General features: G+C 47.2%; 1 protein-coding gene across 1 annotated transcript in view; it reads left to right on the top strand.

Annotated features, from left to right (window-relative positions):
* Nucleotides 1-17,148, top strand: part of drosha (drosha ribonuclease III) — an 81,680-nt gene that overhangs the window by 11,311 nt on the left and 53,221 nt on the right. Inside the window, 6 exon segments of the mRNA XM_069159349.1 lie at nucleotides 233-307; nucleotides 1,492-1,661; nucleotides 3,737-3,861; nucleotides 6,716-6,815; nucleotides 11,629-11,736; nucleotides 15,486-15,593. Of these exon segments, the coding sequence (XP_069015450.1) occupies nucleotides 233-307; nucleotides 1,492-1,661; nucleotides 3,737-3,861; nucleotides 6,716-6,815; nucleotides 11,629-11,736; nucleotides 15,486-15,593 (686 nt within the window).

The raw sequence follows: 17,148 nt of genomic DNA, 5'->3' as shown, positions 1-17,148 counted from the left end.
ATGGAAATATATCATGCACACGCAGAATATTATGAATATTAAACATCTGATTTCACATTTCTTATCTCACACATCACTGAATTATTTAATTCTAATCAATAACAGCAGCACAACATGATTGTATTTGTCATTTCAACCAGAACTTTACACTGTTTATCTACTTTTACTTTTAATTTCTTTTACCATTGGCGGTCCTAGAACAACAACACTAATAGCGTGCTGTGTTTTTCAGGTCCCGACCCCGACAGCGAAACCTCTGGGTGTCAGCGCTTCCACTTCATGCCCCGATTCGTCCGATTCCTACCTGGTAGGACTCTTTTAATAACTCGCACAGAACCTGTACTGCTTCCTTTGTAAATTTTGTCTCCCTCTGGCGGTGCACAATCCTCCAGTGTTTTTTTTTTTTTAAACACATTACATAAAAAAAAAAAAAAACTCCAGATCTGCACCCACAGTTGCTGCTAGCTGTGGTTTGTTCCTGGTAAAATGTCAGTTCGTTGGTGTTCATCTTCGATACACATGATGGTGCTGGTGCACTGTGATACCGCTGCCCTGTTTTGTTATGACAGCCGTGCCACCTACCTCCTTTTCCATCAAAAAAAAAAAAAAAAAAAAAAAAAAACTATTTTTCTTCCGAGCTCTCTCCCTCCCCAATTTACCCGTCTGCAAACACTTATCCGTCTCTTTTACAAAACAAAAAAAACAAAAAAAACATGCAGTGCGACTCTGATGTGATCCGTAAAGAGGCAGTGAGGGAAGTCACGCTGAGAGCACGCTGATGGCATGTTTGAAAGTTACAGTGTGTGCCTTAATGCATCCAGGGCTGACGGGGGGCACAGGCTGGTTTATTTAGTTATTTATTTTTTGGTGTGTGCGTGTGTGCGTGTGTGCGTGTGTGCGTGTGTGTGTGTGTGTCCAGCTGAGCACTGGTAAATGGAGGTCAATCAATTTTGCATGACTCTCTGTTAAACTGACTTTATTTGACCCGGTTGATTGCACCGCCTGCGCTCGGCTGCATCTCGCTGCACATGTGTGTGTGTGTGTGTGTGTGTGTGTGTGCGTGTGTGCGTGTGTGCGTGTGCGTGTGTGCGTCATCTCTGCTTATTTTGGGGGATTGTTTTTTGTCTTACAGATAGTGCGAGTCGTTAGAGGCGCACCATTATGTTCCTTTCACGTATTGCATCGCCGCCTGCGTGTGTTTTTCCTGAGCAATTTCACAGTATGTGATGCGGGTTCGGGCGAGCGCGAGGTGGGAGAGGTGGGAGAGGTGGGAGAGGTGGGAGAGGTGATAGAGGTGGGAGAGGTGGGCGAGGTGATAGAGGTGCTCAGGTACACGAAACAAAAAGGTTTTTCTGCAGCGTCATCGACGAGCAGCGGAACAACGTACGAGTTAATACTCGTTTAATTCCCGAAAACTTGCAGCCGGCTCTTGTGAACTCATACATGCATTCGTGTTTGTTTGTTTGTTTGTTTGTTTGTTTTGGGTCTCAGACGGAGGGAAGGAGGTGCTGTCGATGCACCAGGTGCTGCTCTACCTGCTCCGCAGCAGCAAGCCGCTGGTCCCCGAGGAGGAGATCGCAGACATGCTGCAGTGGGAGGAGCTGGAGTGGCAGAAATACGCCGAGGAGTGCAAGGGCATGATCGTCACTAACCCGGGCATGGTGAGGCCGCCGCTTCTCCGCTGCCTTGTCTTGACGTTTCAAGGACGTCTACCCTCCCCCCACCACTCCCTCCCGCCCCCACAAACCCCCCCGACGCAGCGGGAATACGTTCGTCCCTGTTAGCCTGTGACACAAGCAGCCTCACCTATTATCCCCCAAGGGCGTTTGTTGTCATGGACACCGTTGGGGCCAAAAAAAAAGCTTTTGTGCACCCGATGAAGTTGGTTAACCTCCTTGTCTGGCCCACATTTTAAAGGCTGCACTGTGTGTGTGTGTGTGTGTGTGTGTGTGTGTGTGTGTGTGTGTGTGTGTGTGTGTGTGTGTGTGTGTGTGTGTGTGAGAGTGAGAGGGGGGAGGGAGGTGAAGATGTCATTGCTAGCTAAAAGGTTGCATATGAGCAGTGAATATGATTGCGTAACCTCTGGTGTTGGGTGAGTTATTGAGTCTGCTGCTCCCCCTGGCACGACTGAATCGTTGCTGTCAGCGACAGGCTGTTTGTAAGAGTCCTCCATCCCCAGACTCAAAGTTAAAGATTAACTCTGCCACTCAAACAAAGTCTATTAAAAAGGTCATCCGCGGGGCTTTTACCTTGTTTGGAGAACATAGAAGCATCCGGATCAGCGGCCATCGATGGACGTCTCTCCCGTGATTTATAATAGTGTTGGTTGTTGATTATGAACCAGCAGGAGCGTCTCAAAGATATTTACTGATTCTAAAACCACTCGTCCTTAAAATTACTGCCTTTTCTTATATGTTGTCTGTAAAATATATCAGAAAAAAAAGGCAAAATTAAGTTTGATGAAATCTTAAAATGACTATTCTTCAATTTAAACAAGTCCACAATGTAAAGTTAAACAATTTGCAGATATAAAACAGGAAAAACACAAAATACTCACATTTTAAAATAGTTGGAACCATTTTTACATTTGATTTTAACAGCTGATCAGAGATCAAATAGATGAATTCATGCATTAGTACCTCATGACATCATCAGGAAGTAAAATGAGTTAAGAGTCTTTTCATTCATGATCTCACGCATGAACAACATCATCAGTGATTATGATTTATTAAACATGATCATGCACCAAACCAAACTCTGCAGCACATCATGACATCATCATGACATCATCATGACGTGCTGTGATTGGCCAGTTTTTGTGTCAGTTCATTTATACCCACGATGCTTAGCCAGTGATGATGTCATGACGCGCTCTGTGCAGCAGAGTTTCGGTGAACTCTCGTTACTTCCTGATGATTTCACGAGCTATGAAAGCACGAATTCATTGGTGTTACAAGTGTTTACCAAAACAAACAAACAAACAAACAAACAAACAAATAAATAAATAAAATCTCCTGCCAGAGCTCCATACATGTCCTAATTTTGTGTGCGTGTGTGTGTGTGTGTGTGTGTGTCAAGGTCAGCTGCTACTGCTACTGAAAGAGTCCGATGCCAAACAAACATGGCACGCTTAAGTGATCATTTCACACACACACACACACACACACACACACACACACACACACACACACGTACGTACGTCACCACCCTTCAATCAGCCGCAGCGCGTTAAGGGCCAGGTAAAGCAGCGGCGGATGCTAAACGTCCCCAGTGTACATGAGAATTAGCATCTGCACTGTATTGGCGGGCTTGTAAACAGCGTAATCATCCAACTCAATCAAAGCTGATGACGTGGCTCCTATAGGCGGCGTCAAAGTCGGCCGGCCGACCTCTCGCCCTCGAAAATCAAAAGAGTTTTGCATGCGGGCCGCGGCGAGAGAGCGCGGCTCGTGTCAAGGTGAGCCTCGAGCCATCTGCCGCGCCGCCGTATGCTGCAGCCGCTTTCCTCTGATCTGGCAAAAAAAAAAAAAGACGCCTGACAGGCCAACAGCGGTCCGGGAGCGAGTCGGCTGAGGACACGTCGCTTGTCAATCTCCTCCGGTCTGGGCCTCGGGAACGACGGCTGCCTCGTAGCTACGTTCGTGTTTTACGCAACGCCGTCACGTCTCAACCGTAACCGACTCCTTTCTCTCCTCCACCCTCCCCCTCCCCCCTCCCCTCTCCCCCCTCCAACCAGAAACCGAGCTCGGTGCGCATCGACCAACTGGACCGGGAGCAGTTCAACCCGGACGTCATCACCTTCCCCATCATCGTGCACTTCGGGATCCGGCCCGCTCAGCTCAGCTACGCCGGAGACCCTCAGTAAGATCACACACACACACACACACACACACACACACACACACACACACACACACACACACACACACACACACACACACACACAGCCGGTGGTTGGGAATTCTCTTACTGTGCTGCTGCTTAATTATGAGATCATGTGAGCCGCCGCAGAGAGACGCGGCGACGCCAATCAAAGGTCGGCGAAGCAACTCTCAGCCTAAAGTTAAACCTGTGGATTTCAGGGAGGAGGTGATGACGAAGACGCAAAACAAGAGGAGGATCATTAGGAAATTCATTTAGGCTGAACTAGTTTGATTCTCTCCTCCAACTAATGGCTTCCTCCACCCATCCACCCCCCCCCCCCCTCCTCACCCATCCCATCCCCTCCCCGCTGATACATTTTTTCGCCGCGTGCCCGCCGATGCTCTTTCATCCCCTACACACCCTGCTGCCATGTCAAACTTCTCAACGCGGCAGACAACGACAAATTTATGGACGGACTGGGACATCATTAGCCGATTGCAGAAACGAGTAGTAAGAGACCGGCGGAGAGGATTTCCTGCCGCCGCTAATGATGCGTGTAGCGAGGGCAGGAGTCGGTGTTGATTGCGGCGGCGGGCGATGCCACAGAGAGGGGAGCGGCGGACACAGCAGCAGCATATATTAACTCGGGAGACTGAAGAAGCTGTGTTGTCTTCCTCCTCCTCCTCCCTCCCTCCCCCCTCCCCTCTTTCACGACCGCCCGCCGGACGCACTCGTGCTCAGGGCCGCCACTCGAGCTCCGTCGCAACCGCTGAGGCAAGAATGACGACATGTCAGAGGTCAGGGAAAATAAAGAGATAGGAGGACGGAGAGAACGGATGAAACACGATCGACCGACGGAAGACGGAGGGAAGACAAGTGAAGAAAAGATATGCAAAACAAAACTCCAGCAGAGGAGACAGAAACCTGGTCGAAGAGCTACAACACATCCCGACCTGCCTCCGCTTTCACACTCGGCGACGCCTCGGTGACGTCCGGATTCACCGTGACGGAGCCGCTTGTCACTCGTGAGCCTGAAAGCCTCATTTACATACCTGCTCTCCGATTGGCTCGTTTTATTCCACGCATCCTTTTTTTCTTATTCTCTCGTCAGTTATTTTGAAAACGGCAAAAAAAAAATGTCCTCAGTTTTACACATTTATCAGGAGCACAAAACAACTTTATATCCACGGTATTCCCTCCTGTTGCATCTCAGATGATCTAAAAGTTACAAAAACACAAAAATAAAGGACCAGGGGAAAGCATTGAGTGCAATAAATGTTTTTCTCATGCAAAAAGAACGTTGAAATGAGTTGAATTGGCTGACTTTAAGTTGTAATGCACACTTTTATTGTCACATCAGTGCAGGAAAATGGGTTTCGATCATAACTAATAAGCTGTACAGAATTATTTACATACAACAGCTGAGCATAAAAGGGATTTTCAGGCAAGTTTCAGGCTCCACAATTTAATATTCTGTCGTATAAATTTCTCGGGCACCTGACAGGACGTGAAAACGACAACTGCGACGGTCTGAAAGCGGCGAACACGTTGCGTTTCGTCGCCCAAGTAAAAGTTTCCAACCGACACTCATTTTGCCAAACATCACAAGTATTGCAGCTCGTTCCTCGTCATATCTGAGACGTTATGACAATTAACGGAGACCCTCGTTCGAATGCCAGGACGCCATCACTTGAGCGGACAGAGGAAATCTTAACGTCTGGAAAAAAAAAAAAAGGAGCTGCAGACAGAAGGCAGGAGAGATGGAGCTGAAGAGAGAGAGAGAAAGAGAGGCAGCATATGGTAATGAGAGCGTGTGCAAGGGATGGCGAGAGCTGCAGCGCTGCTTCCCCGAGAGCATACAGCGGATCTGTGGAAAGGTCATTGGAGCGGATTGGGGACGAGGGGGCCTCCCAGGCTGGATAGACTCTCTCTCTCTCTGTCTTTCTTCCTTCCTCTCTGTGTCGCTCGACCCGCTCGGTGCGGAGGTGGTGGTGAGCTGATAATCGGGTCGGTAAAGCCGTCTCATTCCCCTCGTCTCAGTCTCTAATGAAGTCCCCGCTATTAAAGCTCTATAATTCTTCTATTCCACAGTACACCCGCCGCCTGCCTCCTTTCCTTTCCTTTCCTTTCCTTTCCTTTCCTTTCCTTTCCTTTCCTTTCCTTTCCTTTCCTTTCCTTTCCTTTCCTTTCCTTTCTCACTCACTCACTCACTCCTCTCCTCCCTTTCTCTCTGTCAATGCACCATCCTACCCCATCACCACCACCACCAACCACCAACCACCACCAACCACCACCAATCATAATTGAATAACTCTCGGGGTAAATGAGGAGAAAGTCTCCTGAATGGGAGCAGAACGGTCACACTCGGCCCTCAGTGCATCAATCAGGAGGTCTGATTGAAAAGAGAGAGAGAGAGAGAGAGAGGGGGGTGGGGGGGGGTACATGTCACCTTGCCGATAACTCCCTGCCTCTTTTCACATGGAAATGAGAGCAAAGGTGATAACGTTTTAATTTTTTTTTTATATAGATGAGAGATCAGGTGTCAGGGCTCCTCACACGTGTCTTTTTATTTGATTTTTTTTTTTTTTTTTTTTACCAGAATGAGGTGAAGTGCTTGATTTGTCAGTTCAAATAGTGGACATCTAAAAGAAAAGAGAGATTTTGTGTCGACTGCCCCTCACACACACACACACACACACACACACACACACACACACACACACACACACACACACACACACACAGCTTAATGTAATAATGGCCTCGGGCAGCTGCTGAATTATCTTCAATATCGGGGCCAAGCTGCAGATGAAATATTGACGTGTTGCTGACACCTTTCTCTCCCGTGCAGGTACCAGAAGCTATGGAAGAGCTACGTGAAACTACGCCACCTGCTGGCCAACAGCCCCAAGGTCAAGCAGATCGACAAGCAGAAGCTGACGCAGAGAGAGGTGGGTGGTGGTGGTGGTGGTGGGAGGGGGGATTCACAGCCATTAATTCAAAAAACAAACAAACAACAACAAACCAAAACTATTAGAGATGCCATTCTTCCTGCTGCACACAGCGATTCAAATGCTGCTTATCTTGAACTCACCACTCGAGTTATTGCCTGCCAGTAACAACGATGTTATTTTCACCAAACAAATGTGAGACAGAGAAAAAAAAACTAAAACACTGCCACACTTTCTGGCTTTAAATGAGGAATATTTGGATTCCTACTATTCATTTGCACATTATACAGAGTGGAACTTTACTGTGACTAAACAGTTGTCCAGCAATAATTTTTCTCAATAATCCTAAACCATTCACTAGAAAGACTTGAGAAAATCGAGTAATTTAATTTTAAATGCAGCTGTTTTTTTTTGGGTTTTTTTGCTGAACACGGATTAAACCTCCTTTTTCTTTTTCTGTATTTCTGCTTCACATTCACACAAACATGTCATTTGTTTTCGATCTTTTTTTAAAATTTTTTTTATTGTCGATTGCTTTGCTTTTATTTTGGCGGGGTTAAGGATGGGGCTTTTCTTCCACTGATTACAAGAATAGGTTCACTTTTATTCACGTCTGCTCAAACAACTACAGTCAGGTGCTCGTTTCTGGGTCGCTGCAACCGTCGGTCCCGTTCTCTGGACGTTAAAACATCCGGTCCTATAACGGCACCAGTTCATCTGCAGGCAGGTCGGACGGGTCAAAGCAGCATCTCTGAACCGGACTATTGTTTTTATGACAGGCATGAAAAATGTGAACCCGTCCTTTAATGCATAATTTAGATGAATTTACAGCTCAGAAAGAGGTGGAGGTAAACTGCTCTCCTGAGTCATATGTACGTACATGTGTGTGTGTGTGTGTGTGTGTGTGTGTGTGTGTGTGAGTGTGAGAGAGTGTGAGAGAGTGAGAGTGTGAAGGTCAAACAGCCACAAGGGAGCGAGACTGGAAAAGGTTTAGATGTGGTGAAGTAATGACCATGCAGCCACGGGGACTCACCGGCCAGAGTGTGTGTGGCCCCGAACAAGCGCTATTTTTTTCCATCCAGGAAGTTCTCCAAGTTCTCCGCAGTAGATGCAGATTTTTTTTTTTTTTTTTTTTTCAGCTGTAGCTACAAACGAATCCGTTTAAAAACAACAGAGGAAAGAGTTTCAAATGTTTATTACACGTCAGAGGAAATACGGCAGTGTGATTGTCAACACGTTCCTGCTAATCTTTCATAATAAAAGCCTTTTTTTATGATGAGGTTTCTTTCTAATAAAACATTTAAAAGGCTTTTAATTTGAAACAATACAGGAAGTGTTGAGTTTGTGTTCATGTGAAATGCATTAACTGAGATGGCGGATCATAACGAGGCTCCGACTTGATTTCGTGAATCAATTAATGCATCTTAAATGTTAATTATGAGAAATTTAAACTACTCCGTTTGTTTTTATTGGCTCTCTTCAAGGACACACGCTTTGGATCTTCAAACACCTAAAATAAGTACTTGAATTTCAACTAGGTCTGTGAAACTGAAAACTTGACTTCTTCAGTAACTACATCTGGACTCCGTTTCAGACTTCCTAAAATGCAAACTGCAAAAAAAAAAAGAAGAAAAAAAGGCTTTAAAACCTATTTAGTTCTGGAGGAAAAGTTCCTCTCAAGAAAGTATGTTTGGTCTGAAAACGGTTTCATGAGCTGCAGGTCCGGTTTCTGCCTGCCGACTGTTTGATGCACTCCGAACCAATAATGAGCAAGAACCTCCGAGCTCAATTAGCTCCTCTTCCAGGGAGCTCTGCAGAAGTCTGCGGCTAACAGGCCCTGACAGTCCTACTGTCAACCTGCACTGCAGCAATTAGAGAACCCAAACACACACACACACACACACACACACACCTGATCCATCAGACTCCACCGGGAGCATTAGCTGGCAGTGCTGGCATCGCTGCTTAATGCCTGAGGGAACACGGAGGCTCTCCTTCCTCCGTCGATGGCGATTCAGCGAACGACTAAACGTCGGCTCGTCTGACGGGCGTTTTTTTTTTTTTTTTTCCCTTCTCCCTGCCGTTAAGAATCACCCCGTCGGAGGTTGTTCGCAGCCGAGTCGCGCCTCTCCGACGGGGCGCTTCGATGCCGCTCGCGCTCGGCCTGGAGTCCTCGGAGAGCTCCGGGGAGACCAGAGGTGTTCACCTCGGCGAGAGCTGGCCTTCACACCGGGGGCGCACGCCTCTGCACCCATTTCAGGATCTCCAGCTGGGAGCTCAGAGGGGTTTCTGCGTGTCTGTGTGTGTGTGTGTGTGTTTGTGTGTGTGTGTGGGCGGAGATGGTGTGGCGTTCAGGGACATGCAGACTGTCTGTATGTGTTGCCCAGATGGATTTTGTGCGATACCCTCAGCCAAACAGTTGTCCGGGGGCCTCAAACATACACGCAGATATTGTTGGCAGAAAATACTCCTTTTATTTATTTTATTTTTTTTGGAAGCGAAATTTCAGCAGCTTTTCGTCTGCGTGTCTAGACCGGCCGGCCTCCAAACTTCCTCTGAGAGCGACTGGTGTTTAATAACATTTATTAACATAGCAGAGCTCCACCCCCGAAACCAGCTGAATAAGCTTCTTTTTATGTGACTAATAACAATTTGTTTCACGACAGCATTTTCTCTGAATGCATTTCTTTCCATTTTGCAATTGATGAAGCTCGAACTACTCACATCTGTCACAGAAAACAAAACAAGCTGCGTGTGAGAGTCTGTGCTGTTGTTCCTGTCCTCTGACCTCTGTGTGTCTCCATGTGCACATAATACCCCACAATGACGAGGTGAAAGCACCTTATAAGACGTCTTTGTGTCGTCATTGAAAAGGAAATACGGAAGTATGTTACTTTCACTATCTCATATCTGTAATTTGAATAAGCATTCAGCCCCGAGTCGAAGCCTTAGCAGTGACTTCGGCTTCCAGTCTTCTCTATCAGCTCAGCATATGTGGATTTGGGGATTTGCTCTGATTCTTCTCCCCCGATTTGGCCGAGCTCAGTCGAGCTGCGTGAGGAGCATCTTTTGAAAAGCTATCTTCAACTCCTTCCAGAGATTTTTTTTTTTTTCTCGTGGTTTTTCAAGCCGGGCCACACAAGAACTTTCCAAGTATTATCTCAGCGTTGTGTTCATGAGGCTCGCCGTCTGCCCGGTCTTCACATTTTAGTAGCTGCAGCCTCCAAAAGAATTTCATTCATTTGGTCTTTTAAGTTGGAGGCAAAGAAACTATCAAAGCTTCCTGAAAGCAAAGATGCAGAGATAAAGATGAAGACGACACTTAGAAGTTTATTAAAAAGAAGAAAAATCAACTTACCTGTTATATTACGAGACATATTGCATTACATGTGTTTTGTGATGAATACATTTAACCTCCATAAGACAGAAACAGCTTGATTCGACCAGAAAAAGAAACTTTTCGTAAATATCGTCTGCAAATTTCATATAAATCTGTCCATCTTTTTTTTTTTTTTAAATCTGCTGGATCTGGCTTCTTTTTTTTTTTTTTTTTTTTTTTTTTTTTTTTTTTTTTATCTTCCAGCTTTGCATTGCTCGCACATTTTTGAGCAGCATCATCAGAACGAACCTGCCGAAACACAAGTCGAGCAAACGGAGTGCAACAGATGGACGTCGATGAGATTTTCAGCTGGCGCGTTCGACCCTCCGCAAAAAACAAAAAACAAAAAACGCCGGCCGGCCCTCTACTCGGCAGAAGGACCAGATGACAAAAGTCAAATGTGCCGACTCGTGCGTTCGACCAGCAGAAAGTTTAACCCCCCCCACCCTCGCCGTCCCCTCCCTGATCCCGCAGATGATGAAGTATTTACATATCATTCACACTTCTCTGATTTCTGCTTTTCCGTATACAGTGGCTGTCCGCGGGAAGAAGATTTGTTGTGTGTGTGTGTGTGTGTGTGTGTGTGTGTGTGTGTGTGTGTGTGTGTGTGTGTGTGTGTGTGTGTGTTCGTGTGATGCGCGTGGGCGAGCCTGTTCGCTTTGATGCGCAGTTCAAAGTGGGATGGCATTATTTATTCATGCCTTTGTTGTTCTTATTTCCTCAGTGAGTCGAAAAAGATTCCTGCCGTTCCATTTTAGGCAGATCACGGCGAACTCAGACGGAGTCGATGGCGTCTCAGCTGAATGAAACGCACACACACACACACACACACACACACACACACACACACACACATTTTAGGAGGTGCAGTCTGTCAATACATCTTCCATCTCGGTTGTTATTTGTAGGACCCTCTTATCTCAGACTCAACCGCCCCCACCCCTCCAACCCCTTCTCCTCCTCCTCTTCCTCCTCAGCTCCCGTTGTTTGCTGTAGGGCTGACGAGTGTGTGTGTGTGTGTGTGTAATGATTCCTGCTGCTGCTGATGGAGGCTACCTCTGGGCTCTGGTGTGGGGGTCCTAATGGCCCGACAGGTGCCTCGGGTCCGCTGCCACCCCCCCACCCCCACCCCCAAACCCCCACCCCATCCCACCCCCCCACAGCCATGCTGACCCATTGCAGTGCCTCAATTAGCCAGAGTGAGCAAAGCTGTCACCAATCCCCTGTTGCTGCTGTCCACTGCTGTCCACTGCTGTACAGTGTGTGTGTGTGTGTCATGCCAGGCAGGTTTCAGTTTATTGCATGTGCCAGCCGGGGAAGGGGGGGGGGGGAGTGTCGGGGTGGGGGGGGGGGGGGGGGGGTTATGAGGATGGGAGCTGTCCCTGAAGGCTCCGCTCCAGCGGATCAATAATTGACTGGCTGGTTGTTTGGCAGGAAGCCCTTCAGAAGATCCGTCAGAAGAACACGATGCGCCGCGAGGTGACGGTGGAGCTCAGCAGTCAGGGCTTCTGGAAGACCGGCATCCGCTCTGACGTCTGTCAGGTAACCGCACGCACACGCATGCTGCAATACCCGAAATGCCTTCACGCTCTCAGGTGTTCACACAGATATGTGCGGACGTAGATGCTGACGGTGACGAACACGCTGTTTACATCACGGGGAACCAGTTTGTAGTTAAAAAACCCATCATGAAACGAATACAGTATGCTGATAGAACAGAGGAATAGGAACAAACCATGATTTCATGCCTAAAACCCCATTTTAAAATAATAAATAGGATTACAAGAGAGATCTGCAAGTAAAAAAAAATTATGTTTTTAACCAACAAATACTTTTTAAAATTATTTCAAAAGTCAGAAAAATCCACCGGCCAAAGTAACTCAAATTATGTTTGTCAAAACCCGAAGATATTTAATTTGCAATGAGAATAAAAGCACAAATTCTCACATTTAGGAAGCTGGAATCTAAAGTGTTGATTATTTTTGTTCATTAAAATACTGAACCCAAATATTAGACAAAAACTTTCAAAACAGGAAACGGCCTCGAAGCTGCCAAGAGACCACGTTTTCATCAAAACTTGTATTCAGATAAACAGTCACATTTTGCATTAAGGAATTGCAGACTTTTTTGGGGGGACAGTTTTCCTCCTCCTTTACCTCCTAATTAGCTGTCATGTCCTTCAACAATATGAACGTAGAAAGCTGATAGAAAAGGACGACCAAAACTTCAAAATAAAAGACCCCGACTCGTTGAACTCGAGCCGTTATCCTTTAAACTTCGGCCGCGCGTGGCAGCCGCTCCCCCGCCTCAGAAAAGCCGCACTGCGCAGCCACAGTCACGAAAAACTCGGCTTCTGATCTTTCCACGCGTTGCGTCACTTTCACCGCTCGAGTGTCAAAATCTGTGTAAGGGAAGTGGTCTCCCGCAGAGCCTCGGCAGCCGTACCCTCCAATAAGGAATGACTCAGGAGCTGACGGTTTGTTTATGTTACGACTTCGCCGACACTTTTAATCAGCAAAATAAATCAGGACGGAGTTATATATCTCTCTCTCTCTCGCTCGCTCGCTCCCGTTTTAAAGGGAGTTTGACGTTCAGCTCTCGTGTGCAGCCTCTAATGAGACCTGAACCTTAAACCGGTGCATGTGCACAACACCAGAACCTGCAGAGCTGCATGTGTTCCCTGGCTTTCACTAGTCTGCTCTGCTTTTTTATTTATTTATTTTTTTAACAAATTGTCTATCCCAATATTTCTTCGCCTCTTAATCAGAAGATAATTGGCACCACGTTTGTCTCCGAGCGCATCGCGGTATCCCACGCGCTCGCTGCAGATAGCCCGCAGCTCGCACTCGAAAAAAAAAAAACAGAGACAGAAAGTTGGAGCGGCGCACGCCAGACCTCTCTTACAGCAAGGTCTAGCAAAAAGACGGATCCCATCCATAATTGCCGTCCAATTATATTTGCTTCAAGCTGTACCGCTACGACTAATTGCTTCATGAATAATTTCAGTTTGGAACTGCGGCGGTGTGACACGGACGAGAGATAACGGCTAAACTGACCTATAGTTTCTCGATTTTTAAAGCAGGCGTTCTCCTTTTTAGTTTTTTGTTTTGTTTTTGGGCAACGAAACGTCGCTCGGCCACGTCGAGGTCGTTTCCCCTGAAAAAGGCTCCGTCAAGGACGTATTGATCCGTTTCAATTCAACTTATATTTGTATGTTTGTTTTTTTCCCGCCTTCCTTTTTTTCCCCATGTTAATGCCATCAGTCATTTCAAAGAAAAGACAGTTTGTTTTCTCCCCTGCGAAGGAGAAAATCAGTGTGGGTGGGTCTTTATCCGGTGCGGAGCATTTACTCATTTATTGGAAGCTGCGCATCACCAACGGAGGAAATACAACCGTATAAACGCTGTTCGTTGCAGATGCATAAAAAGAATAAATCTCTTCTACAAATGTGAGTTACTTTAATATATGCCGCCTCATGAAAGCAACTGTTAGACTCACCAGTTGCACAAAATACAGCAAAATAACTCAAGAAAATGATGATTATTTAACTGCAAAATCAGTTTTTTGGAATAAACTCTCAATCAACTCGATTTGAGTATCGAATAAAAGCAGGAGGATTTCATCACAAATGTATATTCAACAAATATAGTGTTTGCAACAACTAATGCTGCATGAATACTTAATCAAAATTAGAATTTTTGTCCATCAACCATTTAATTTGGTTGCTTTATTCCCCAAAAGTTGCGAAGACATAACGAAGGCATGCTGGGAAATTTGAACATGGCAACAAAGCTGCACAATAAGTGTTGAATCATGGAACGAACACTAAAATATTACTCCAGGATATTCCCCAAAAGTACATATCATTTCTTCGATGTGATTTGGCTGCTTTATTCTCAAAAGTTACGAAAGAAAAAAACAAAGCATGCTGGGAAATGTTGATACGAGTTGAATCATGCTCCTCAACACCCGGTGAATTAGAGTATCTCTGAACACAAGCTGTCGTCTAACTTAAGCAGAAATTTGCTGCTTACGTACAAATAAATGCGATAAAACTAGTTCGGATTTCTAATCTTTCACATTTCTAGTTGATAAAAGTGCTGATGAAGTTCAGTTTGAAACTCGTGCTTGTAATATTTCGGCTGAGGGGAAACGGGAGGCTCCGGCCGCCTGGTCCGAGTTGGACGCCGTCCAAAAAACACCCAAACATCAACCGTGACAGCAAATTAGAAAATTTCCCACCTTCTTAATTACCGGACTATCAACTCTCACACACACACACACACACACACACACACACACACACACACACACACACACACACACACACACACACACACACACACAGGCAGCCATCAGAACAGGTCGGGCGCCGTGGACACGACCGGAGCCCGGCTTTGTTTAATTGGCTACTTAACAAGGCGCGGGGACTTTGTGTCACCGCGGCCCCTGTGATGGCCCCGGGGCTTACGTGGCAGCGCCGCTTGTAGCCGCCGGGCCTCGGTGGCGCCCCCCCCCCCCCCCCCCCCCAACCCTCCCCACCACCTCCAGCAGCACTAATTAAAACATGCGTGGCTCCTTCCTCTCTCATGCGCTGACACGGGGTTAATGTGTGTACACCCCAGCCTTCGCTACACTTCCTCCGCCGCTCCGGACCCGATCGGCGCTCCGCTAATGATTCAGTAGATCGGCTCCGTCGACTGGAACTCATTCGCTGACCACCGACTGTTTTTCCCTCCTGCGCTCTTCGTGTCACAGTCCTCCTCTTCCTCCTCCTCCTCCACCGCCGTCTGCTTCTCTTTCACTTTGTTGCGCTCCCCCCAACTTTTTTTTCTTCCCTTTCCCCGCCGTGCGGGGGTCAGGAGGTGTTGGGTGTGTTTGTTCCACTGTAAGTGTGTCAACATGTCAGAATGGGGCTTCGATTGCACCGTCCTGTCTCCAAATGTGAGCTTCCCTCCTCCTCCTCTCTGCAGCGCGAGCCATTGGGTTTTTGATTATTTCATCTCTCTGTTGCCGAGCACCACTTAATAAATAATGACTGGGCTGATTGATTTTTCCCTCCATCACCCCCTCCCCCCCCAACCCCTCCCCACACTCCCATTCTCTCTCACAATCTCTTCATCACACTTTCTCTCTCAAACAAAGAAAAACACGTTTCCTTCACTCTTCTTTTCACACGACCCGTACTCTCTGCCTTCTTCCTGCTTCTTGAAAATGTCCAACTCCCCCCCTCCCCTCACCCTCACCCTCACCTCTTCTCCTTGCCAATTTTCTCTGTGTCCTCTCCACAGCACGCCATGATGCTCCCCGTCCTCACCCATCACATCCGGTACCACCAGTGTCTCATGCACCTGGACGAGCTCATCGGCTACGTCTTCAAGGAACGCTGCCTCCTTCAGGTAAGGCGCAGACATGACAGCTTTACACCCCCCCCACCCCACCCACCACCACCACCACCACCTCCCTCCCAGGGATGTGGCTTGTGCTGCATTATTTAAAGGCTGGCATGGCTGATAACTAACGTGAGGCTAAAATCCTCGCACTTCTTTTCGAGGCAAGCGTGCGGCCTGCGGGTTAGATACCCCCGATAAAAAAAAAAATGTAAAAAAAAAAGTAAACATTCAGGGCAGGAGCTTGTTATACGCAGAGATCCTGGGAGGCAGCGTTTCCCCTCGTTATGGTGCCCAATCCACCTCTGCAGGAACAGTTCAGGTGGAAACGGGGGATCAGGAGTCAGCTGAGGTAACATACATACACACACACACACACACACACACACACACACACACACACACACACACACACACACACACACACACACACACACACACAAACAGACTCTGGCCTGAGTCATATCTCCGCAGCGAGCCGCCCGGGTCTGCTGTGAGCTGCAGTGACAGTGCTCAGGACAACAACAGCCTCCTCCGTAATGCCAGCTCTCCCCTGTCAGGTCGGCAGCCTGCAGCGGTGTTGCTCTCCGAGCGAGCCCCCACGGCCGCCTACAGCAATATTGAAGAGCTGTCATAACCTGATACATTAGAAATCAATGTGTTGTAGACCTATACATAGTTAAAAAAGGGGGAAGGACGCATTAGGATTCGCTCAGGGCTCGGCGTGTGTGTGTATCCGAGGTGTGTTTACGTGCGGCCGATTTTACGCGTATCGATCGGCGATTGGCCTTTTTGTCATTTGCATAACGACGACCTGTCGTCGTGAGCGGCAAAAAAAAGGAAACGCCGTCTCGCTGGGAGGGATGACAAGTGGATGACAAGCCGCCGCCCTTTCATCACGGAAAGAGAGAGACACCTATTTGAGCTTGAAGTACCGGTGTCTCCGGAGAGAGAAGTTAATGGATCCGTCCCCTCCCTGTTTTCTCTCACGAGTCTTTTTCATCTTCCAAAGGAGACAAATGGACGAAGGGGAAGAATAAAATAAAAAAACAAAAACAAAAAAAAACTGTCCTTTTGACGTAGCAGCTCGCATACGGGCCGCTCTGCAGTGTGTGTCTGCATCACTATGCTGTCCACTGAGGTGTTAATACCGTGACATTGCTCTTCCTGTGTGTGTGTGTGTGTGTGTGTGTGTGTGTGTGTGTGTGTGTGTGTGTGTGTGTGTGTGTGTGTGTGTGTGTGTGTGTGTGTGTGTGTGAGTGAGAGAGAAGAGAGCCAGGGCTGTCAGCTGTTCACCACCACTGGGACTGAAATGACCCAAGTAGGGAGCCATCATTGCCGGGCTTACAACACCTTCCTCATCTACCACACACACACACACGCACACACACACACACACACACACACACATCACTCACACACTTCCTGCCCACGTAGATTTAGACGGAGCGGCCGCCATCGCTTCTCGTTCTATTTATTTTTTTGCCCCGCGCTCCGACGGGATGATCACATTTAACGAGATGAATGTTTTCCAGCGACAGTCTCCTCATTTAACACGAGAGGA

The sequence above is a fragment of the Embiotoca jacksoni genome, unplaced genomic scaffold (genome assembly GCF_022577435.1).
Source record: "Embiotoca jacksoni isolate LCO1_2020_lvr unplaced genomic scaffold, fEmbJac1.0.p SCAF_25, whole genome shotgun sequence".
In the NCBI taxonomy this organism is placed as follows: Eukaryota; Metazoa; Chordata; class Actinopteri; family Embiotocidae; genus Embiotoca; species Embiotoca jacksoni.
This window is presented reverse-complemented; position numbering and strand designations above follow the sequence as displayed.